General features: G+C 47.6%; 1 protein-coding gene across 15 annotated transcripts in view; it reads left to right on the top strand.

The window, feature by feature from the left end:
• Positions 1 to 25,460, top strand: part of dtnba (dystrobrevin, beta a) — a 694,100-nt gene that overhangs the window by 264,694 nt on the left and 403,946 nt on the right. For all 15 annotated transcript variants that reach the window (XR_015079517.1, XM_085996923.1, XM_085996913.1 and 12 more), the window contains exon 5: positions 1,354 to 1,439. Coding sequence is in view for 14 of the 15 variants with exons in the window: in XM_085996923.1 (XP_085853049.1) it covers positions 1,354 to 1,439 (86 nt within the window). In the remaining variant the exon portion in view is untranslated. The remainder of the gene's footprint in view (positions 1 to 1,353; positions 1,440 to 25,460) is intronic.

Genomic DNA, 25,460 nt, shown 5'->3' with positions numbered 1-25,460 from the left:
AGAGCAGACGGGGCCTCGGTTTAACGTCTCATCCGAAAGATGGCACCTCCGACAGTGCAGCAGTCCCTCAACACTGCACTGGAGTGTCAGCCTAGCTTTATGTGCTCAAGTCCCTGGAGTGGGACTTGAACCCACAACCTTCTGACTCAGAGGCGAGTGTGCTACCAACTGAGCCACAGCTGAGAGAGAGTTTGGAGGCTAGAAGTGAAAGAGAGGTCAACTGCCACGTAATCAGGACTTGCCTGTATCCTGTCCATGAGTGTGAGAAGAGACTCATCAGATATGGAGCAATATTGAAGTTTTAGACACTTGGGCTTTAAGAGACTAAGTGGGGAATGTAAACCCCCAGGAGGGGTGGGGGGGATGGGGGCTAAAATTTAAAAAAAAATCATAAACCCATTTTAAATGTAAGTGCTGCGGGCTGGGTTTCCCAGGGCTCAGGAAACCCGGCAGATGTAGGAAGGTGAGAACAGCCAGATCCAGCAGGTAAGTGCCTTGGCAGCACTGCTTGTGCGCCAGGAGAAGCTGGATTGCTACCCCGGCCCCTCAAGCAAACCTGCTTCCCTCCCCGCAATCAGACCCCAACCAACCCCCCCTGCCGCTCCCCCCAGCTTTTCTTTCACTTTCTTCCCCCTGCCCTCCCAGGCCCCCGATATTCGCTCTGCCCTTTTCGATCTTGCCCTCCAATCTCTCTCTCCCTTCTCTCTGCGCCTCTGGCTGGCTGCCGGCCAGGAAACTGAGAAAAATAACTTAAATGTGGTCCTGCCGGCAGGATTTCCGCGTTACCAGTATATCCGGGTTTTCCCCTCCCCGCCTCCCTGTAAATTATAGGGACATAAGAGTTGTTGAAGGAATAAAAAATGTTCAATATGAAAGAAGAACAATGGAGGAATATGGGAGTTTCCCTTGAGGTCAGAGGAGATTGTCTAGGTGACCACTCCTCCAATATTCAATGAATATTCATTCTTCAGTGCGTACTGTTACTCCACTGTGATAGGGTGGGGCATCATTGTTGATCCTGGAATAAGAATAATTTCTAGCATCCGCAGTACTTTGCTTTTGTTATAGTTGATTCTGGTCTTGTCGTAATCCAACATTCCAGTTAGTGCACTTTCAGGAATGGGGAAAAAAATGTTTTAATAATGTATTCTGTACAATGTTGTGTTAATTTTCTTTAAATAAAAAGTGAAATTCATTACTAAAATTACATTGCAGTAGAAAAAAATTGAACAGAACTCTCAGGCAAATAGATATCTTTCAAGTAAGGCTAATGGTTGTTGGCGTGTGTGTCCAGTTAATGTTGCACCAATTAGTGATATGTCACACTATAACTAACTCCGTTTTCTTTTGCAGTGAGGGTCATGGGAAGTTGACCGTGTTCTCAGTCAAAGCTATGCTGGCAACAATGTGTGGAGGAAAAATCCTGGACAAACTACGGTGTAAGTAAAAACTAAACTTGCATGTAAGCTTATTTAGAATTGTATCGCTATCCCCTCTCTTCTTCCTCTCCCTGGCTGGTATATAGTTCCATAAGGGCCATGTGCCTCCTTGTCCAAGTGGCCTTTCATGTGTGAGCCTAGACAGTGAGTGTCAGCAGGTTATTTGATCGTCGGGTCCACAAAACAGTCCAGTCCAACCCTGCCCTCAGCCACTGTCAATGCAGGCACGCTTAAAGCAGGAGTCATTGTCTAGTGATCAGGAGTGTGATTTCTGGCTGGGTTTTCCTTCCCTAATTGAGGGGCGCTGAGGTGCTCGGTGCAGAGGCCTTCTTGGTCCAGTTGGCTCAGCTACTTACAAGCTCAACCTGCTGAGCTGCTGGGGGGAGCCCAGAAATTATATTCTTAATGGAGAGACACATTTATGTGTTATTACTAACACTAAGCTCAGTATTTCAGCACATAAAGTGCATTAGATGTTAAAATGCATGCAGTGTTAATTTTCAGTACATTGCAGAACGTGGACTCTGCACATGGAGCTATATTTTCTGTGTTTATGATTCTTGGAAAAAGAGCGTGTACTGGATTATTCAGAAATATGATGGGGTAATCAGGAAATGATTCTAGTTTGAAATGGCCTCTCCCAGCTTTCCATTGGAGGTTTCACTGTGGTACAGTGCTTTGTATGGCTTTTAATATCTGTGTGGGCAATCTGAGCCTGTTGTTTTTATCTAAAATAAAGTTGCCATGTTAAGGGGAAAAAACTAAAGAAAACTTGTTTATATATAGATTGCAAATCCCTTAGTCTGCTTCAAAGTCTTAAAAGACTATTTTTGAGGTTTGTATTTAACTTGCAAGGCGGCTCTGTATGTATATATTTTTTTTTAAACCGTGGATCTATATTAAGATTCCAAGCCACAAAAGGCTTCCACACAGTGAGGGGAAGTGCTGATTTCATTTGGTTTACCTTGTAATAGGTCTAATTTGTTACATTGTCACTAGGTGTATCTGACATATTGGTTCCATTACATGAGCCATAATTTGTACTTGAGCTAATATGCTTTAATATTGGACAATGCATGTCTTGTGCAATAGTCGTCACCATTTTAAACTATTCCCACTACTACCAACACTGAGAGACCTCTACCCAGCAGTACTTGACCCATATGTTACACAGCTCAACTCTCCCCGACATGACCAAAGTTACTGAGGACAACATCTGTAATTGTACTGCTGGCTATTTTTCAGTTTAAGTGGACATCATTTGATAATTTTATACACCCAACATTGGCCCAGATAGGCCTGCTTTTAAGAGTTGGAAAAAAAAGTTTAAAAAAAAAATTCCACTGATTTATCATTTAAAAATACAGGAAACTTTCGTTTAAACGGAGGTTAAATCTCCGGAATGCTCTATCCACCGGCAAAATTCAGGAGTCGGTTCAGATAACTTTTTTTTACTTTTCGTTGCTGTTTTTCTCCATTCCTGGCTCTGCAAGCGTCTCGCTGAAGCTATTGCTTAGCTACAGAGATGCTTGCAAGCTGCGCCGACTGTTTTGAAGCTGTTGCTAAGCAACAGGGTTTGTTGCTCCGTATGTTTTAACATTAGCGCTGGTTTCTCCGGCAGTGTTGATTGACCAGCACCAGCTCGGTCCAGTCAGTGCCGGATACCAGAAAGTTTCCAGTACTTTAAAAAAGGTAAGTTTATTTTTAGCCCTGTAAAAAACTTTAATTTTTTTCAAAAAATTAAATTTTTGTTTAAAGTACTTAATTTATTGTAATTTCAAGTCATTTTAAATGTGTGATTTTTAAAAAGAATTATTTAAAGTTTTACTATGTTTTTGGGGTGATCTCCATTCATACACTTGACAGGAAGACCTGTCAAATATATGAAGGGAGATTCCCTTCCTTGATTGGCTCCCCATGGCCCACGTGATCCCAGGGACGCTGCGAACTACATGCGCCTCTGGGATACGTAGGCCCTGCACACTTGGAGTTTGGAGAGGTCCAGGAGCAGAACTGTGCGTCCGGGGAGCCCTCCGGTAAGGGCGTAGATTTTTCCAGATCGCAGGCCTCCGCCATTTCCCACGAGGCGGGCTGGCCTATATATGATCTCCGATCTCTGGTGATTATTTCCCTAAAGCACCTTTATCTTCTCATAGCCTGGAAGCTGCTCAAATGGAGACTTGTGACCCTTGTGTACCACTGGCCCCTCGTTACACTGGCCCCTCATTACACTGGCCCACGTTGGCTCGTGCTGTCACTCCTAATCAAGGTCCATTGAAAGCCGGAGACCTGTGATGTCACACATCTAAAAGGGAAAGAATGTGGCTCTAAGAATGTGGCTCTGTGTGTCTAATTTAAAGGGAAGCCCATTGTCAGATAGAAAGACTTGCAGACATGTGAGTTTTGTCTGTTATTTTGTTCATTCACGGGATGTGGGCGTCGCTGGCAAGGCCAGAATTTATTGTCCATCCCTAATTGCTCTTGAGAAGGTGATGGTGAGCTGCCTTTTTGAACTGCTGCAGTCTACGTGGTGAAGGTTTTACTATGTTAAAGGCGCTATATAAATACAAGTTTTTGTTCAGTAACGGTACAGGTAAGTTGATCTTGTCGTACCTGGTGGAAGAGAAGATTGAGGGCACTTGCTATCACTAAATGGCTTGGAATAAGAAGTACTTCTGCCACTGGATCATCCCAACTGATCACGTTTTAGCCTAAATTTTCCAAGTATGCACTGACAGTGATGAACCTTGCCGCTTGCCAGCACATAATTGGCAAATCCCAGGTGGAGACGATTGTGATTCTCCGATATGCATTGCTGACGAATGAGCGAGGTTCTCTGCAGTTAACATGTACTTAGAAATGGACTCCTTTATGTTGTCCTGGGAGCATTTTCACATCACAAGTTTTCCTGCACTTTGGCTGATCTGATTAAATCTTGAGCCCACTGCACCAAATGCACTTTGTGAATATAGCCCTGAGGCAAAGCCACAAAGCCTGCGTCAGTGGTCTTCAATATTATATTCAGTTCTTGACTACTTTATCTGTGCCAGGCCCCAGTCTTACTTTACCCATCTCGGTTCACATTCCCTCTGGATCGGTTTGCACAGCACCCAAAGCTTTTGCTCTACCCTTAAGACTTTGCTTCATCTTAGCTTGTAGTTACATAGGATATAAAGCACAGAAACAGGCCATTCGGACCAACCAGTCCATGCCGGCGTATGTGCTCCACTCGAGCCTCCTCCCGTTTTTCCTCATCTAAATCTATCAGCGTAACCCTCTATTCCCTTTGCCCTCATATGCTTGTCTAGCCTCTCCTTAAATGCATCTATACTTTTCGCTTCAACCACTCCCTGTGGTAGCGAGTTCCACATTCTCACCACTCTTTGGGTAAAGAAGTTTCTTCTGAATTCCCTATTGGATTTCTTGGTGACTATCTTATATTGATGACCTCTAGTTATGCTCTTACCCACAAGTGGAAATATTCTCTCTGTATCTACTCTATCAAAACCTTTCATCATTTTAAGGACCTCTATTAGGTCTCCCCTCAGCCGCCTTTTTTCAAGAGAAAAGAGACCGAGCCTGTTCATCCTTTCCTGACATATATACCCTCACATTTCTGGTATCATCCTTGTAAATCTCTGCACCCTCTCCAGTGCCTCTATATCCTTTTTATAATATGGCGACCAGAACTGTACGCAGTACTCAAAGTGTGGTCTAACCCAGGTTGATACAGGTTTAGCATAACTTCCCTACTTTTCAATTCTATACTTCTAGAAATAAACCCCAGTGCTTGGTTTGCATTTTTAAATGCCTTGCTAACTTGTGGTGCAACTTTTAGTGATTTGTGTATTTGTACTCCGAGATCCCTTTGTTCCGCAACCCCACTTAGACTCGCACCTTCCAAGTGATAAGTGACCTCCCTATTCTTCCTACCAAATTGTAATATCTCACATTTATCTGTGTTGATCTTCATTTGCTAATTATATGCCTATTCTGCAAGTTAATTAATGTCCCCCTGTAATTTGTTGCAGTTCTCCTCAGTATTGACTATCCCCCCACCTTCCCCCCCCCCCCCCCAATTTGATGTCATCCGCAAATACATGAAAACATTGGGTTGTATTTTCCGACCCGAGGTGTGTACGCACCCGTAGAGGCCTCGCAAGTGCCGGTTTCAGGCATGCGAAGAATTCGCTTGACAGATCCTCCACCTGCCCTGGAGAAGGGCCTCCGCAGGCAGAGAGTTCCGCTTTCTGCACAACCTCCGCCCGCTGAAAACCTTTAAAAATAAAAAATAAAAATTTCTCTCATTTATAATTTTAAAATACTTTTAAAAAAGGTAAGATTATTTTTAGCCCCGTAAAAAAAACTTTCATTACTTTTTTCAAAAAAATTATTTTTTAAAATATTTAATTTAATGTAATTTTAACTAATTAAAAAAAATCATTATTTAACATTTAACTTTTTAAATGTGGTCCCCATTCATACTTTTGACAGTTCCGTGCGTAGAGACCTGTCAAAAGTGTGAAGGGGGATTCCCTTCTTTGATTGGTTCCCCATGGCCCACGTGATCCCGGGGCGCTTGTGAACCGCCTGCGTTCCTGGGATACCTGGGCCTCTGCACGCGGACCAGGAGAGGCCCAGGATCGAAGTCTTGGGACCTACGGAGCCAGCAGGTAAGTGCCTAGATTTTTTCCGATTGGAGGCATCCGCACGCAGGAAATTCAGAGCCAAATTACTTTTTAATGTTCCTGAACTTTGAGCTAATTCGTGTACTTTGTCCTCAAATCTTTTCTAGTATTTCTGAAACTACTACCACATCCTCACTTCATTGTTTCTCCCAAACTGACTATTTAGAACTACACTTATGAGTGAGATGTTACCAAAGTGTTGTGAGAAATCTGTGACCTGTGCTCTCAACTAGTCTGCAGCTAGTTACCCAAATAACTCAGCTGGACAGGCAGTGAAACAGATCCTCATGACTCCAGAAATAGTGATGTGAATCTGTACATAAAAAATACTCAACCATTGCTGCAGTTGTTGATTTGTCTTTTTTTAGAAAGTTGTTTTACTTGCATTATCTGCACACTGATTATCCCCCTTCTAATTACCCACCAGATGTTTCACACGACCAAGTCTTGCATGAGACATTGTCTCATTGTGAATCCGACTAACATCAAACTCCTGCTGCCCAACATAAATCAACCACATAGCCCAATACGATTACATTACATTTATTTGTATTCTTATTTCATTCACATACCATATAAAACATTTGAAAATTCTCAATTATCTAGCAATTTCCATTATGCATCAGCATCCTTCCGCCCCGTTACAACACCCGCTCTCCATTGTGGTGGATGATGGAGGGGCTGCTGCGTACGTGTTTTTACCTGCTTTGCTATTATGAAATGCGATGTATTGGCTCTGTACAGATGATATCAACTATCTGCCGTAATGATGGGCGATGGATAATGGCGAATAACTGAAGTTCCACTGTGCAGTATTCAGATTGCTTTTACCCAGTACTTAAAGTTTATTTTGTTAGTCTATAAACTTTTATTGTTTATAGTCATTCTCACTTAATAATTTCAGATCTGAAGGAATTAGCCTTTTTATGAAAAGTTTTCCTTGCTGAGTCCTGTCACTTGCTGATCTCCCAATGGTCTTTGGTCTTCCAATGTAGTTTGTTGCGCATTGCTATCTTGACCCAGCCACGATACCTGCTGAACAACATTCAGACTTGGGCTGACAAGTGGCAAGTAACATTCGCACCACACAAGTGCCAGGCAATGACCATCTCCAACAAGCGAGACTCTAACCATCTCCCCTTGACATTCAATGGCATTACCATCGCTGAATCCCCCACTATCAACATCCTGGGGGTTACCATTGATCAGAAACTGAACTGGACCAGCCATATAAATACTGTGGCTACAAGAGCAGGCCAGAGGCTGGGAATTCTGCGGTGAGTGTCTCACCTCCTGACTCCCCAAAACCTTTCCACCATCTACAAGGCACAAGTCAGGAGTGTGAGGGAATACTCTCCACTTGCCTGGATGAGTGCAGCTCCAACAACACTCAAGAAGCTTGACACCATTCAGGATAAAGCAGCCCGCTTGATTGGCACTCCATCCACCACCTTCAACATTCACTCCCTCCACCACCGGCGCACTGTGGCTGCAGTGTGTACCATCTACAAGATGCACTGCAGCAACTCGCCAAAGCTCCTTCAACAGCACCTTCCAAACCCACGACCTCTACCACTTAGAAGGACAAGGGCAGCAGACGCATGGGAACATCACCACCTACAAGTTCCCCTCCAAGCCACACACCATCCTGACTTGGACCTGTATCGCCATTCCTTCACTGTCGCTGGGCCAAAATCCTGGACCTCCTTCCTAACAGCATTGTGGGTGTACCTACACCATATGGACTGCAGCGGTTCAAGAAGGTGGCTCACCACCATCTTCTCAAGGGCAATTAGGGATGGGCAATAAATGCAGGCCTAGCCAGCGATGCCCACATCCCATTAATGAATTTAAAAAAAAAAGAACTGATCCAGCCACGACACCCGCTGATACTCTGACACGCCTCGACACTTGCTGGTCTCTCTACATGGCTCAATGCCTATCACTCTCTTGACTTGGTCCCAACATCCACTGCAGCCTTGACTCTTGCTGCTTTCTCTACTGTTGTCACAACCAACCATGATGCCCACTGGTCTCCTGACCTGGGCCTGATACCCAGTGCTCTCCTCCTGTATCCATGACTCTCCCATATTCTCCGAGCACAGGCTGGCCTCAAGTTCTGGGAAGATTTTCTCAGACAATCGAGAGCATGGATAGCGTGAGCACGGATGGTTGAGGTTCCAATGTAATTTTCAAAATCTATGCATTGTCACTAGTTGGTTCACTTTGCTCACCTACAGTTAGATATAAATAAAATGGTCAGAACTGATAATATTGATAAAGGTAAAAATATAGATGCTGCACAAAAGGATTTGGACCTCTTTTTTGAAAAACCAAGGGGCCGAGAATCTGCAGGTTGGGATCTCGGCGATTGCAGAGTCTGGGGCAATACCTAATTAGCGGAAGAGCCACTAAAAGTAATTCTCTGGCACTTGCTTATCCCATGCCCATGGAAACTTTGGCTTTGGCCCACCTTTGAGTGGGTGGGGGATTTTTCCACACCCTACCCCAGCAATGTTCCCCTTGGCCAACCTGCATACTTTTTTGTTTTTTAAAAACTCTCATTTGGGATCCTGTCACTCGTGGGTCTGACTACCGTGGATCACTGGGTCCTCGAGCAGGCTCAATATATATCTTTTTTTGCTAGCTCAAAATTAAAAACTATGAAATCACCAATTCAAGCTGTTAAATCCGTGAATCTTAAGGTATGGTGTTCTTCAATAAATAGACGGAGACTGCAGATTAACAATCAACAGGTGTTTACTGGATGAGGGTAGTCTAAAAACTAACAGTACAGGTCCCTACTCAGGGTATATATACAGGTGTGGTCACTGCCGGTACTACAGTACACAGGAGCTGTAAAAGTAGTTCTCTTCTTAAAGGTACATACACTACAATTCCTCCCCTTTTAGACTAACAGTACCATAACATTCAATTAACAGTTAACACTTTTAACATGCACATTAACTGAAATAGTCCATTTATAGATTCAGTCTTTGGGGCAGCTTCCTGATCCTTTCTGGATAGCGCCTTTCCTGAGTGCCTTGCTCTTGGTGCGGAGGCGATTCTGGCCCCCTGTCGTCGGTTAGTTCATCAGCTTCCGATGCTACTGTTCCTGGGGTAGATGCTACCGGTATGTCGGGTTCATCACCAGGTATGCGAGACATGGGATTGACTCGTTCTTGTGACGCTAGGATCTGTTCGACATGGCGTCTCACAATGTTCTCCTCAACATCCACTGTGTACATTAGTGGCCCCTGCCGTGTGCATATCGTTCCTGGTTGCCATTTCTCTGTTCGGTAGTCGCGGGCCAAGACTGGTTGTCCTACATTGAAGCTCCTTGTCGGCTTCTCATTGGTGTGCTGGAATTGCTTATTCTCAACATTTCTTCGTACATTTGGTCTGAGCAAATCCAGACGAGATCTCAACCTTCGGTTAAAGAACATCATGGCCGGGGTCTGGTTGGTAACTGCATGTGTCGCATTTATGTAGGCTAACAGGAAATTGTCCACCTTATGCTGCAGTGGAATGTGGTCATCGCACATGGCCCTTACTGCCTTTTTAAAGGTTTGTACGAACCTCTCAGCCAATCCATTTGTGGCTGGATGATACGGGGCGGATGTGTAATGCCTTACCCCATTCCTTCTCATAAATTTCCGAAACTCATCGGACACAAACTGTGGTCTGTTATCGGAGCAAATCTGTTCTGGCAAGCCGTTCCTGGCAAATATGGTCCGTAGGACTGCAATCGTTTTCTCCGTAGTGGTGGAGGCCATTTTGATCACCTCAGGCCATTTCGAGTGCGCATCCACTGCTATTAAGAACATTGAGTCCATGAATGGACCAGCAAAATCAATATGCACCCATTGCCATGGAGAGGAGGGCCACTCCCATGGGTGTAGAGGGGCATGTGGTGGTGCATTTTGGACCTTCTGGCATCCTGAGCAGCTCTTTGTTAGGTCCTCGATTTGTTGATCGATTCCCGGCCACCACACATAAGCCCTAGCAATGCTTTTCATTTTCACCCCTCCCAGATGGCCTTCGTGAAGCTCATTGAGCACTCTCTCCCTTAACTTGGGTGGAATTACCACTCGGGATCCACACATCAATGTCCCCTGGCATACTGACAGCTGTTCTCTTCTGGATGAGAATGCCAGCAACAGTGAGTCGCCATGTGTTGGCCATCCCTTCACCGTCAAATCATATACCCGAGACAGTGTCGGATCATTGCGGGTCTCCTTCTCTATATCCGCGTTAGTTACTGGCAAGCGTTCAATTATAGTTGAATAAAATATTTCGACAGGGTCCACTGCTGGTACTTCCTCCGCAGTAGGCAGTGGCAGGCGTGATAGCCCATCAGCGTTTCCATGCTGTTTCGTGCCCTTATACTCTATTTCATATTGGTTCGCCCCTAGAAAAAGGGACCATCTTTGTAGCCGTTGCGCAGTCATCACCGGAACGCCCTTCTTTGGATTAAAGATGGAGACAAGTGGTTGGTGGTCAGTCAGCAAGGTGAACTTCTGCCCGTGCAGATAGTGGTTGAACTTTTTCACTCCCCATACTAGGCTGAGGGCCTCCCTGTCAATCTGGGCGTAGTTACGCTTGGCTGAGGTTAGTGACCGAGACGCAAAGGCTACTGGCCTCTCCAACCCGTTTGGGAATTTGTGCGACAGCACCGCTCCAATACCATAGGGTGATGCATCACACGCCAACCGAATTGGTAGTGCTGGGTTGAAATGAGCCAACACCTCTTTTGATGTGATCAATTCTTTGCACTTCTGGAAAGCTCGTTTACATTCGTCATTCCACTTCCATGGTACCCCCGTTTGCAGTAGGGTGTTCAGTGGGTGTAATACTGTAGACAAATTTGGTAAGAACTTATGGTAGTAGTTCACCAGCCCGAGGAACGACCTCAGTTGTGACACATTGTCCGGTGCTGGAGCCTTGACTACTGCCTCAATCTTTTCAGGGGACTTATGTAACCCCTCTTCATCAATAACATGGCCACAATACGAGATCTGCTTCTGGAAAAACTCGCATTTGTGGTGATTAGCTCGTAGCCCATATTCCTTCAATCTAGTGAGCACATGCTCCAGGTTGGCGAGGTGATCACTGTCATTTTCGCCCGTGACCAGGATGTCGTCCAAATAACACTGGGCCCCTGGAATCCCTTGCAGGACTTGATCCATTGCCCCTTGGCCAAATAGCCGGAGCTGATGCTACCCCGAACACCAGCCGGTTGTATTGGTAGAGACCTTTGTGCGTGTTGATCGTGAGGTATTGTTTCGAGGCTTCTTCTACCTCCATTTGCCGATACGCCTGGGCCAGATCAATCTTAGTGAAGCGTTTTCCTCCAGATAGCGAGGCGAAAATATCTTCAATCCGCGGAAGCGGATATTGTACCATGTGAAGGACTGGCTTCACTGTCACCTTAAAGTCCCCACAGATGCGAACCTTCTTTGGTTCCCCAGGCGTATTACTCAACGACCTCTTCATTACAGGAACGATGGGTGTAGCCCACTCGCTCCAGTCCACTTTGGACAGTACTCCTGAACGTTCCAAACCTTCCAGCTCTGCTTCGACGGCTGGGCGGATCGCATAAGGCACCGGTCTGGCCTTCAATAAAAACTTTGGGCTTGCATTTTCCTCTATTTTGATCGTCGCTGTTATGCCTTTTAGTGTTCCGAGTCCCTCCTGGAACACTTCTTGTGTGTCAGTTAGCATTTTTGACAGTCGTCCAGGTGTGACGTCGTCATCCTTTTTGGCCTCTACCGTCAGTGCCTGTATGAAATGCCAATCTAACTGTATCTTCCGGATCCATTCACGTCCTAGTAGTGGTGGTCCTCCATCTGGCAATACATATAGATCCATTTTTAGTGTTTCCTTGCCGTTGTATATCACGTTCACCCTTATTTTTCCTTTGGGGTAGACTTTTTGTCCCGTGTACGTCTTCAAGACAATCTCTGTATCTCTCAAGGGTATATGTGAGAATAGCCGCTTGTAGTCCCTTCGGTTTATGACTGTTAGGGCTGATCCTGTGTCCAATTCCATTTTCACTTGGACTCCGTCTATCTTGAGCGTGACCCAGATAGTTTGGTGATCCTCCATTTTGATTACATTATGTAGTTTCAGACAACCCAGCTCCTTGCTTCCGGAGTCTGTATCACTTTTCTGTTCATCTGAACTACTCTCCGTCACCTTATGTACCTTTTTGTACTTCTCCTGTGGAGATTTCATGCTGCTGGTTTTCTTTCCCGACCTGCAGACTCTTGCTATGTGTCCTGCTTTTCCACACTGCCTGCACACTTGGTCCTTGAACCAACAATCCTTCTGGTCGTGTGTTGTTCTGCCGCACGATAACACTTCACTGCTCCATATGACATTTCATTTGTGCCATATTCTTGCGGTCTCCGTTGTATCTCTGCAGCGCCCCGTGCGGCTGCTTCGTGTCATACTGCCATGCTGAAAGCCTTGTCCAGCGTAAGATCCTTTTCTGATAGAAGCCGTTTCTGGGTTCCTTCACTTTGAAGCCCACACACAAACTTGTCCCTTAACGTATCTGCTAGTCCCATTCCAAACTGGCAGTGTTTCGATATCTTGCGCAGTTCCGTTAAATACTCAGCATTACTTTCGTCTTTATGCTGGTTCCTTTTGTGAAACTTAAATCTTTCTGCTATCGGCAGCGGTGTGGGATTTAAGTGGTCCTGTAGGATTGCCACTATGCTTTCGAAATCCTTATCCACTGGCTTCTCTGGGGTTACTAGGTTTCGCAGTAAGCCATACGTTTTTGAAACCCATGGAATTCAACAATACCAGTGCTTTCCTGGCATCTGGCACTTCATTCGTCTTGCAGTACACTTCAATGCGTTCCACATATGTCGCCCAATCTTCGACTTCATTGTCGAACGCTGTGACACTGCCACTCTTCGGCATCCCTGGGTGTGGTTAGACTGGCTGAAATGGCGTCTCCCGCGCTCTCCCTTCTTCTCCGCTGGCTCAAAATGGCGTCTCCCGCGCTTCCCTTTCTTCCCGCGCGCGCCCTTCTTCTCCGCTGCGGCTTCAAAAATGGCGTCTCCTGCGCTCTCCCTTCTCCGCAGCTCAAATGGCGTCTCCCGCGCTTCCTTTCTTCCCCCACGGACGCTGCTCAGCCCTTGAGCCCTGGATGCGCTCTGCGCGTTTTCCTGTGCGCCTCTCTCGTTGCCGCCGCTCGGTCCTGAACCCCGGCTGTGCTTTACCCTCTTTTTTTTTGTTTTCCGTCGACGCCGCTCGGTCTTCAACCCCCGGCTGCGCCCTGTGCGCTTTACCCTCTCTCTTACCCCGTCGACGCTGCTCGGCCTTTTCTGTGCCGTCGGTCGGCTCCAGCCGCCGCTGTCCCGGAAGGGTCTGCGCCGTACCTGTTGCCAGCCTGTTGCTGGATCGTCGTGGCTGGAGAACCAAGCCCAGCTCTCAACAGCCTCCCCTGCGATGCTCACTCTCTGCCGGATGACTGGGCGGTTGCTCGTGGTCGACGCCCGTGCTTCTGGCCTCGACTTTCTTCCACTGTCCTTCAGGAGCGAATCCCTGGGAGGAAATGCAGAGTTGCAGGTAGGTTCGAATCGACCTCGTCGCCACTGTTAAATCCGTGAATCTTAAGGTATGGTGTTCTTCAATAAATAGATGGAGACTGCAGATTAACAATCAACAGGTGTTTACTGGATGAGGGTAGTCTAAAAACTAACAGTACAGGCCCCTACTCAGGGTTTATATACAGGTGTGGTCACTGCCAGTACTACAGTATACAGGAGCTGTAAAAGTAGCTCTCTTCTTAAAGGTACATACACTACACAAGCCAGGACTGAAATTGTATCTGTGAGAATCTATCGTGAGATTGTGAGCCGTCCAGTGTATATATTTCTAAACTTCTGTTTAGTGACCTGCTGACTAGTAATTGATGAATATATATTAAAGAACACTGAGAAGTTTGCTATTTATGGAAGGCTGTCTTTTGATTTGTGTATTCTAGCCAATTTCAAGACCATCCTGTTTAACAGAAACCAATTGTTGGAGGGCACCATGGCTGTGTTTGCTTGCTCTCTAGTGGTAGCCATGTGGTACTGCATCTGTGAAACACTTTCGGATAATGATGTAACTCATTTGTGCCGCAATCGGGACTCTCTGCAATAATGTTATGTCACATTTTGTTTGTTCTCATACCAGCTGTTCAGGAATCCAGATCTGAGCTTGGTGAAACGGGCCTGCTTGGATGATTTCACCAAAAGCGTGTGTAGGTGTCGGGGCGGGGGGAACCTTAACCTGGTTCTTGTCCTCCCACTTAACAGTTTTAATTGCTGCTACCTGAAATTGGCTTTTTTGTCATAATCAAGGAAAGAAAGAATTTCACAAAAACGTTTACATATAAACATTTGTATGCAGACGTATTTTAAAAATGTGTTTTTTGTTTTTAATTGTGTGGTAAACCACTGTTATTGTTACACTGTTGTTATCACCTACACAAGGTTACCTCTTGCCTCACACGCTGTTATACTTAGGCATACCTCAGCTGACTCCGCCCATGGCTCCGCCTGCTTGCCCAGGTATAAAGGTGATTGCTTGGCTAGTATTCTTCCTTGTTGGAACCGATCACCCACGAGGGTGGGCTCTGTTATTTAGCCAATAAAAACCTATAGTTACTATCTTAACTCGTCGCTTTTCATGGAATGAATTGATAGGTATATCAAATTGACAACAGCAATCAAAACTATGGAGTATTAGAACATTTCAAAAACTCCGGAGATATTCGGGTTAGCATGCAGTGGAATTAAATAAAACCAGAAAATGCTGGAAACACTCAGCAGGTCAGGCAGCATCTGTGGAGAGAGAAACAGAGTTAACGTTTCAGGTTGATGAAACTCTGACGAAAGGTCATCGACCTGAAACGTTAACTCTGTTTCTCTCTCCACAGATGCTGCCTGACCTGCTGAGTGTTTCCAGCATTTTCTGTTTTTATTTCCGATTTCCAGCATCCGCAGTATTTTGCTTTTGTATGCAGTGGAGTTAGTTTGGATTGCTCTAGAAATAAGTTAGCATAGACACGATGGGCTGAATCCTCCAGTGCTGTTAGCTTCTGTAGTTCCATATGTGCTCCTCATCCGTAAACGCTGCAATCAATCAATGGCTGCATAGTTGGAATGATGTGGGAAAACCTATTTTTACGCATCCAGTTTTCTTGCCGGGTCTTGTGAAGGCACTCAGTCATACTGTGGTATGGTTCCATGGGCACTGTCTAGCCATTTTCATCTGTGTGCTTGGACAGCAAGATCTTTGAATTACTCAATGCCTCAATCGAAATAGCAGATTAAGGAATTCATACCCACTTGTATACCACTAATATTTGCACAAGATAATTCAGAGACCCAAATGTCAGCAAGCTATTAATTGCAGCAGCCATTATAGGCGAATCTGATCATCATCTTAAATGACATGTGCGCACTTCAAAGCAAGTGTTGCTGTGGCATAGGTTTGCTGAACGCAAATGCAGCACCCTGGCCACCAAAATGGGGGTCTTTCCCACTGAGCTATCAAGGGACCCTATTTCATAGAATCATAGAATATTTACAGCACAGAAGGAGGCCATTCGGCTCATCGTGTCTGTGCCGGCTGAAAAAGAGCTATCTGGCCTGACCCCTTTTTCCAGTTATTGGTCCGTAGCATTGCAGGTTACGGCACTTCAAGTGCTTATCCAAGTACTTTTTAAATGTGATGAGGGTTTCTGCCTCTACCACCCTTTCAGGCCGTGAGTTCCAGACCTCCTCCACCCTCTGGGTGAAAGAAGTTCTCCTCAGCTCCCCTCTAATCCTTCTACTTATTACTTTAAATCTATGTCCCCTGGTTATTGACCCTTCTGCTAAGGGAAATAGGTCCTTCCTATTCACTCTATCTAGGCCCCTCATAATTTTATACACCTCAATTAAGTCTCCCCTCAGCCTTCTCTGCTCCAAAGAAAACAACCCCAGCCTATCCAGTCTTTCCTTAGAGCTAAACTTCTCCAGTCCTGGCAACATCCTCGTAAATCTCCTCTGTACCCTCTCTAGTGCAATCACATCTTTCCTATAATGTAGTGACCAGAACTGTACGCAGTACTCTAGCTGTGGCCTAACTAGTGTTTTATACAGTTCTATCATAACCTCTCTACTCTTATATTCTATGCTTCAGCTAATAAAGGAAAGTATTCCATATGCCTTCTTATCCACCTTATCTACCTGTCCTGTTACCTTCAGGGATCTGTGGACATGCATTCCAAAGTCCCTCTGTTCCTCTACACTTCCCATTTATAGTGTATTCCCTTTCCTTGTTAGCCCTCTCCATATGTATTACCTCACACTTATCTGGATTGAATTCCATTTGCCACTTTTCTGCCCACCTGACCAGTCCATTGATATCTTCCTGCAGTCTACAGCTTTCTTCCTCACTATCAACTACACGGCCAATTTTTGTATCACCTGCAAACTCCTTAATCATACCCCCTACATTGAAGTCTAAATCATTGATATATACCACAAAAAGCAAGGGACCTAGTACTGGGCCCTGTGGAACCCCACAGGAAACAGCTTTCCATCACAATAACACCCATCGACCATTACCCTTTGCTTCCTGCCACCGAACCAATTTTGGATCCAATTTGCCACTTTCCCTTTTCTGACCAGTCTGCCATGTGGCACCTTCACAAAAGCCTTGCTAAAATCCATGTAGACTACATCAAATGCGCTACTCTCATCAACATGCCTTGTTACCTCCACAAAAAAGTCAATCAAGTTAGTCAGACATAACCTTCCCTTAACAAATCCATGCTCACTGTCCTTGATCAATCCGTGCCGTTCTAAATGACGATTTATACTATCCCTCAGAATTTTTTCCAATAATTTGCCCACCACCGAGGTTGGGCTGAGTGGCCTGTAATTACTTGGTCTATCTCTTTCTCCCTTTTTAAACAGCGGTACAACGTTAGCAGTCCTCCGGCACCAAGTCTGTAGCCAGAGAGGATTGGAAAATGATGGTCAGAGCCTCTGCTATTTCCTCCTGTAGAGATTCGCGTATCTTTGGTAAACAGGATCGAGTGCAAACCAATATGGTGGGTATATTGGGCTGAAAATTCAGTAGGGTTAGCGCCCCATTTGAGGCGCTAGAGGGCCTAGCGCCGGAGTTATGGCCGGTTTGTAAATTCAGTGGGGCCCTGCCATCGGCGTTAGACCGGTTGCGCTGCGCCGGCACCGATGACGTCATCGGCGTGTGCAGCGTCCCGGTTGCCGTGGTGACGGGCCCCAACGCCGAAATTGAGTTGCGGCCGCCTCGCCCGTGGCAGCCGCAACTAACGATGTTTCAGCAGAGTCCTACGCGAGTTAGCGCCGGCGCATTAAGGTCGCGCGGCGGCCGGCCGCTTTCACGCCGGCCGCCTGCCCGCACCTCCCTCCCCGGACTCCTCCACGCCCCCCCCCCCCCCCCGCGGAACAGATGCGTCTGGCCTGCGAGCCCGGCACTTCTCCGAGGTGCCGGGCTCATTTTTTTCAAGATTTCAACGGCCAGCGGGCGGGTGCAGGCAGCTCCTCCTTAACTGAAGGAGGAGGCCTGCACTTCCCCAGCCTGCCGCACCGCATCAGGTGCCGCAGCGCCGGAATTGCGCCGCAATGCGGCAGTCAGCGCCCATTTCGAGGCGCTGACACCCTCCTGTAGCGCCGGCAGCCGTTTGGGCGCGGCGCTACTGAATTTTTGGCGCGCGCAGGGGGACTTAGCGCCGGCGCTAAATTTCCGGCGCTAAAGCCCTGGCGCGGCGCCAACTGAATTTCTAGGTCCTTGTGTTTAATCGGAGTTTAGGATGGAATATAACACACTAGTGTGGTAAACCACGTTCACTATCGTATCACTGTTAGTAGTTAGCACTGTTCACCACTGTTCGTTATAACTGTATCACTGACCACTATTGTATCACGGTACGAGGTCGCCTCTTGCCACACTGCTATACCTGGGATGACCACTGCCGACTCCGCCTTGGCTCCACCCACCAGGCCAGGTATAAAGGTGAGCGACTGGCTGGTATTCCTCCTGCTTGGATCGGATCACCCACGAGAGTGGGCTCTGTTATTTAGTCAATAAAAACCTTTAGTCACCTTCGTAACTCTTCGCCTTTTATTGGAGGAATTGATAGGTATATCAATTTTATTGACTAAATTTAATGATGTCCGACAACGAGTCACAACCGGCGGAGGAGCCACCAGCGCAGCTCCCAGGAGCACAGCCACACCAGCCAGCTTGGCTGCGAGCCCTCAGACCGCCGTACCTGGACCTGAACCCACGAGCAGCAAACTCAGCCGCAGACTTTAAACACTGGCTGGTCTGCTTCGAATCATACCTGAGAGAATCCAGCGTCCCTCAGGCATCCAAACTAAGTGTCCTGCAGGCACAACTGAGCCCGAGAGTATACACTCTCATCGAGGACATGACTACCTACGAGACCGCCATCAACCTGCTGAAACAGAAGTACCGGACCCCGGTAAACTACATGTACGCTAGGCACCTCCTAAGATCACGGCCGCAACAGCCAGGAGAATCAGTAGCCGAATTCTCACAGGCGCTATATGCACTCGCCAGGAACTGTGAGTTTAAATCGGTGTCGGCAGCCGAAAATACTGAAGATAATATCCGCGACGCATTCCTGAAAGGCCTACGGTCCGAGTACTCACGGCAAAGACTGCTGGAAGCTAAAGACCTCAGCATGGAAAAAGCTGAAGCCCTCGCTATCTCCCTGGAAGTGGCCCACCAAGATCAGGAAGCATTCACCAGGTACTGCTCGCGACCCTGGGACTCGGGCCCGACCCCTACCACAGCACCCTTCCCAGCGCCGCCCCCGGGACCTACCTCTGCGTCGGCATCCCGGACCCGACAGGCCCCGCCACCCCCGGCACCGGCCCCGACATCGGGCATCCGCGATCGGGCCGCCGGCTGTTTTTTTTGTGGCCAGGAGAAGCACCCGAGGTCGCGCTGCCCAGCCAAGAACTCCATATGTAAAACCTGCCTGAAGAAAGGCCACTTCTCCAAGGCCTGCAGGAGCGGATCCTCAGAGGCCAGCAGTGCCGCATGCGAACTATGGGGGCGGCCATCTTCGTTTAGGGCAACTGAGGCCAGCATCCCCACACATGAGTCATGGGGGCGGCCATCTTTGTTTAGGGCAACTGAGGCCAGCATCCCCACACATGAGTCATGGGGGCGGCCATCTTTGATTAAGGCAACCGACCCCAATAGTGCCTCATGGGGCCCTACCTCGTGGGAGACGCCATTTTACTCACCACGCCCGACCGCCTCGCCCGCAGATGACAACGACTCGCTCAGCTACACACTAGCTTCCGTCACCCTGGACCAAGCCCGCCCGCACCATCTGTCCAAGTCAATGATGGACATCAAAGTGAACGGCCACGCCACGACCTGCCTGTTCGACAGCGGAAGCACGGAGAGCTTCATCCACCCAGACACGGTGAGCCACTACTCCCTCTCTGTCCTACCAACGCGCAGCCGAATCTCGATGGCATCGAGGTCCCACGCCACGGACATCAGCGGCTACTGTGTCGTGACCCTGTCGGTTAAGGGCACGGAGTATAAAAACTTTAAACTCCTCGTCCTCCCCCATCTCTGCGCTGCCGTCCTACTAGGGCTGGACTTCCAATCCCACCTCCAAAGCGTAACCCTAGCATACGGTGGACCCCTCCCCCCACTCACAGTCAACAACCAGCAAACGTTAAACCGCCCACCGCGTAACACCTGCAGCCTCTCCACCCTCAAGGTCCCGCCACCCTCTCTGTTTGCTAACCTTACCCCTGACTGCAAACCCGTCGCTACCAAAAGCAGGCGGTATAGCGCCGGGGACAGAGCCTTCATTAGCTCTGAGGTGCGGCGCCTCCTGAAAGAGGGCATTATCGAGGGGAGCAGCAGCCCCTGGCGTGCCCAGGTCGTAGTCGTAAAGACCGGCGATAAAAACCGCCTGGTCATCGACTACAGCCAGACCATAAACAGATATACCCAGCTGGACGCATACCCCCTCCCCCGCATATCTGACATGGTCAATCAGATTGCACAGTATAAAGTATTCTCGACCATCGACCTGAAGTCGGCCTACCACCAACTCCCTATCCACCCTGAGGACCGCCAGTATACCGCCTTCGAGGCGAATGGGCGCCTATACCACTTCCTTAGGGTCCCCTTCGGTGTCACTAATGGGGTCTCGGTCTTCCAAAGGGAGATGGACCAGATGGTTGACCAGAACGAACTGCAGGCTACATTCCCCTACCTAGATAACGTCACTATCTGCGGCCGCGACCGGCAGGAACATGACGCGAATCTGGAGAAATTCCTCCGTACGGCCCAACGGCTGAACCTCACCTACAATAAGGAGAAATGCGTGTTTAACACCACGCGCCTTGCCATCCTCGGCTGCGTAGTGGAGAACGGAATCATCGGCCCCGACCCAGAAAGAATGCGCCCCCTCATGGAGCTACCCCTCCCCCACTGCCCTAAAGCACTTAGGAGAACCCTGGGGCTTTTCGCCTACTATGCCCAATGGGTACCCAATTACGCGGACAAAGCCAGACCCCTCCTGAAAGCCACTTCCTTCCCCCTCACGGAGGAGGCGTGCGCGGCCTTCTCCCTCATTAAGGGAGACATAGCCAAGGCCACGATGCACGCAGTGGACGAGTCCATCCCCTTTCAGGTGGAGAGCGACGCATCCGACTTCGCCTTAGCCGCCACCCTAAACCAGGAGGGGAGGCCAGTGGCCTTCTTCTCAAGGACCCTACAGGGCCCCGAGATCCGACATTCGTCGGTCGAGAAAGAGGCCCAGGCGATCGTGGAGGCAGTACGGCGCTGGAGGCACTACCTGGCAGGCAAACGATTTACCCTCCTCACCGACCAGCGTTCGGTGGCTTTCATGTTTAATAACAAGCTGAAGGGCAAAATCAAGAATGACAAGATTTTGAGATGGAGAATCGAGCTCTCCACCTACGATTATGAGATCTTGTACCGGCCAGGCAAGCTGAACGAATCCCCTGATGCCCTTTCACGAATGACATGCGCCAGCGCGCATATCGATAGGCTTCAGACCCTCCACGACCAGCTCTGCCACCCCGGAGTCACCAGACTCTACCATTTCATTAAGGCCCGCAACCTGACCTACTCCATCGAGGAGGTCAGGACCATGACCAGGAACTGCCAGACCTGTGCGGAGTGCAAACCGCACTTCTATAGGCCGGACCGAGCAAGCCTGATCAAGGCCACCCGCCCCTTCGAGCGCCTGAGCATCGACTTTAAGGGGCCCCTCCCGTCCTCTGACCGTAATGTGTACTTCCTCAACATCGTTGATGAGTACTCCCGTTTCCCCTTTGCCTTCCCCTGCCCCGACATGACCAGTAGCACGGTCATTAAGTGCCTGAATGCCCTCTTCGCCTTGTTCGGGTTCCCGAACTATATACACAGCGACCGGGGCTCCTCCTTCATGAGCGAGGAACTCCGGCAATTCCTCCTAGAGAGAGGTATTGCAGCAAGCAGGACCACCAGCTACAACCCCAGAGGTAACGGTCAGGTGGAAAGAGAGAACGCGACGGTATGGAAGGCCGTCCTCTTAGCCTTAAAGTCTAAGGGCCTCCCAACCTCCCGCTGGCAAGAAGTCCTCCCGACAGCGCTGCACTCCATCCGGTCATTACTTTGCACGGCCACTAACACCACCCCCCATGAACGAATGTTCGTTTTCCCCAGGAAGTCGACTACGGGAACCACTCTACCAACCTGGCTGACCGCCCCGGGGCCGGTCTGGCTGCGGAAACACGTGAGGACCCATAAAACGGACCCCCTGGTCGAGAGGGTGAACCTCCTGCACGCCAACCCCCAGTACGCCTACGTGGCGTACCCAGACGGGCGGGAGGACACTGTCTCCCTACGAGACCTCGCACCCTCAGCCGATCCGGAAACACCGCCACCACCCCCCCCAACCTCAGTCCAGGTAGACGGCATGCCGGAACCCCACGAGCCCTCGCCGACCACGCAAACACCAGCATCAACACCGGATAAGGCACCAGCACCGGATAAGGCAACACCACCGCTGCGGCGATCGGAGAGGCTTACGAAGCCTCCGGACAGACTGACCTACCAGAATTGGTAGTACACTTCACCCCGCCGGACTTAATTCTAAACAAGGGGTGAATGTGGTAAACCACGTTCACTATCGTATCACTGTTAGTAGTTAGCACTGTTCACCACTGTTCGTTATAACTGTATCACTGACCACTATTGTATCACGGTACGAGGTCGCCTCTTGCCACACTGCTATACCTGGGATGACCACTGCCGACTCCGCCTTGGCTCCACCCACCAGGCCAGGTATAAAGGTGAGCGACTGGCTGGTATTCCTCCTGCTTGGATCGGATCACCCACGAGAGTGGGCTCTGTTATTTAGTCAATAAAAACCTTTAGTCACCTTCGTAACTCTTCGCCTTTTATTGGAGGAATTGATAGGTATATCAACTAGTAATACAGCAAAAACATACGACCGTGACAAGCAGCTGATACCGGACCCGATCGGACAGATGGCTGGTGTGTGTGAACAGTTCTCTGATTTGCGGCCTCTCTTCCTTTCGTCCAGAACCTCCGAGTTGGTGAGCATGGGATCACTCTCAAAAGAGCGTTCGACCAGCCCAACTTTTGTTTAGCTCTTCCCTCCACGGTCTGTGTGGGCAAGCCCTCAGGGTGTTGCTCTTATTCTCTTTTTAGGGGTGGGCCTGAAGCCAAATTATTGACAAGACCATTTAACCTATAGAGGCTCCCCATAAACCTTAGTACCCAATTGGGCATCGAGTTCTTTGTCTCAATTCTTAGATGAAAGCCCTCCCCTAAAGGTGTCTCATGATCTCAGCCAATTTATCTTTCTTGTTTTTACATTTTGAAGGTTCCTCCATTAGAATTCGTCCTATCTCTCTTTGTCCCCATCCTCCCTGGCACAGTTGGTACTAGGCCTGGCCTTGTACCCTTTCAATCAAGAGGCCCAAGCCAGAGCTGTCCCACTTCAGCCAGTCGCTATCTCACTTTATTCTATGTCTTTCTATATTAATTAACTTTTAATTTTCTTCACAAGTAGTTCTGCTAAATAAACCTAAAATTCTACCTTTGCATTATAATATGGTTATTAGTAATAATGGAAGAAACAGAGGTTGAGTCTTCATTGGCCAAATTAAAGATACATTAACAAAGTCAAAATCCTAACTTACAAACAACAGATATGGCAGACAAGGCCATCCTGTGGGCCGCTGTGTGGAATGTTTATGCCTCATCTAGTCTAACTAACTGAAGACATTTTGTCTCATTCTAATACGAACCTCCAGGAAAAAGAAACTTATTCATTAACCCCTTGTCTCGAGCAGAAACATACAATAATTTAAACACAGTATTATTCGCGTAGCCACATACATTTTTAGGCACTCCTAGTTTCTAGCACTCCCTTGTTTCTTTTAACTCTTAATTTATTTTTAAGGAGCTAGTTTAAATGTTTAATGTGTATTAATTAATGTTGAAGAAAAAGTGAAATGAGTGAAATATATATAAAGTAATAAACAAGTTTCTTGCCCCCCAGAACATTTGTTTTTTGTTTGTCTTGCCAATTTTCTGTCCTCCTGGAGGCATTGGCTCATTGTTGGAGCCGGATTCCATGGTTATCGTAGCCCAACTGGCCATTATTCATTTGTGAGCCTTGACTGAGAGTTGGCAGGCTATTTGACCACAGGTGCATCGTCGCTGAGGCTTATCAAGTCATCACTAACCCAGAGGCACTGAGGCCGATTTGTAGTGCTTCTCCCGTCACCCTAGTTACGACCAGTTAACTCAGTACAGACCAGAGATCCAACCTAGAACATTCCTGATCTGAGCACTTTAGTTTGTTATAAGTACTGAATCTGTAAGTTAAAATTGTGAGAGAAGGTACAGAAACTCCATGAATGGGGTAATGGATTAAAATGTTAGCTTTCCTTTTTCCTTTGTATCTTTTCCCCAAAAGACTTTGCTTCTTCAGATCATTCCTACAGCAGGTACCGTTCCCTGGCTGCGAGGTTAGGCAGATGATCTTTTCCAGGCCTCTCCGTTGAAGGATTTGTTAGAATGTGTGCAGTTTAAGAGTTGGCTAAAAAATTTCAAGATGTTATTTTTAAGATTCAGTGAAGTTAAAATATTGTTGTTTAAAGCATATTACCATTGATATTTGTTCAAATGCATTGTGGAGCTTGGGAAAATAAATGCCTGAAGTTACTGTAACTTATTATTTGAAACATTGCCTTTGAAAAGCATTTATGGTGTTCATCTCCTAGTGTCTGGCTTGGCAGTGCAAGTTGTCTCCTCTTACTATATAGAAAAAGCATGTCATTAGTCTTCCCAGTGGAAGGGGAGGTTACAAGATCAGAAATACAAGAGAGATTAGTAAAAGAGGGGAATGTATCAATTGATTATTTCAATAGAAAATTGTAATGGATAAACTAATGGGATTGAAGACAGACAAATCTCCAGGTCCACATGGTTTCCACTCAAGGATTTAACAAGAAATACGGGTAAAATAAAATTTTCCAAAGCTCACTGGATTTGGAGATACGACTGGAAGTTGAAAAATATAATGGCCCTGAATTTCCGATCGGAGGCTTCCTGCGGGTGGATCTCTCCAATCAGAAAAAATTCTATGAACCTACCTGCTGGTCCCAGAGATACGGAGGCTTCCGATCCTGGGCCTCTCCTCTACGAAATGCGCAGAGGCCCACGTATCCCAGGGGCGCATGCGATTCGCAAGCGCCCCTGGGATCACATGGGCCAGCTCAACCAATGGAAGAATGGAATCCCCCTGCATACTTTTGACAACAACAACTTGTATTTATATAGTGCCATTAACACAGTAAAACATCCCAAGGTGCTGCACAGGAGTATTGTAAGACATAAAATTTGGCACCAAGCCACATAAGGAAAAATTAGGGCAGGTGACCAAAAGCTTGGTCAAAGCGGTAGGTTTTAAGGAGCGTCTTAAAGAGAGGTAGTGAGGCGGAGAGCTTTAGGCAGGGAATTCCAGAGCTTAAGGCCTAGTCAGCAGGAGGCACGGCCACCAAAGGTTGAGCAAATATAAACGGGGATGCCCAAGAGGGCAGAATTAGAGGAGCGCAGATATCTCAAGGGGTTGTGGGGCTGATGGAGATTACAGAGATAGGAAGGGGCGGGGCCATGGAGGGATTTGAAACAAGGATGAGAATTTTGAAATCGAGGCGCTGCTTAACCGGGAGCCAATGTAGGTCAGTGA

This window comes from Somniosus microcephalus, chromosome 9 (assembly GCF_052327205.1).
Source record: "Somniosus microcephalus isolate GS21.2 chromosome 9, FLI_Smic_1.0, whole genome shotgun sequence".
Taxonomy (NCBI): domain Eukaryota; kingdom Metazoa; phylum Chordata; class Chondrichthyes; order Squaliformes; family Somniosidae; genus Somniosus; species Somniosus microcephalus.
Note: the sequence above shows the minus strand (reverse complement) of the source record. Positions and strands in the feature narration are given on the sequence as shown.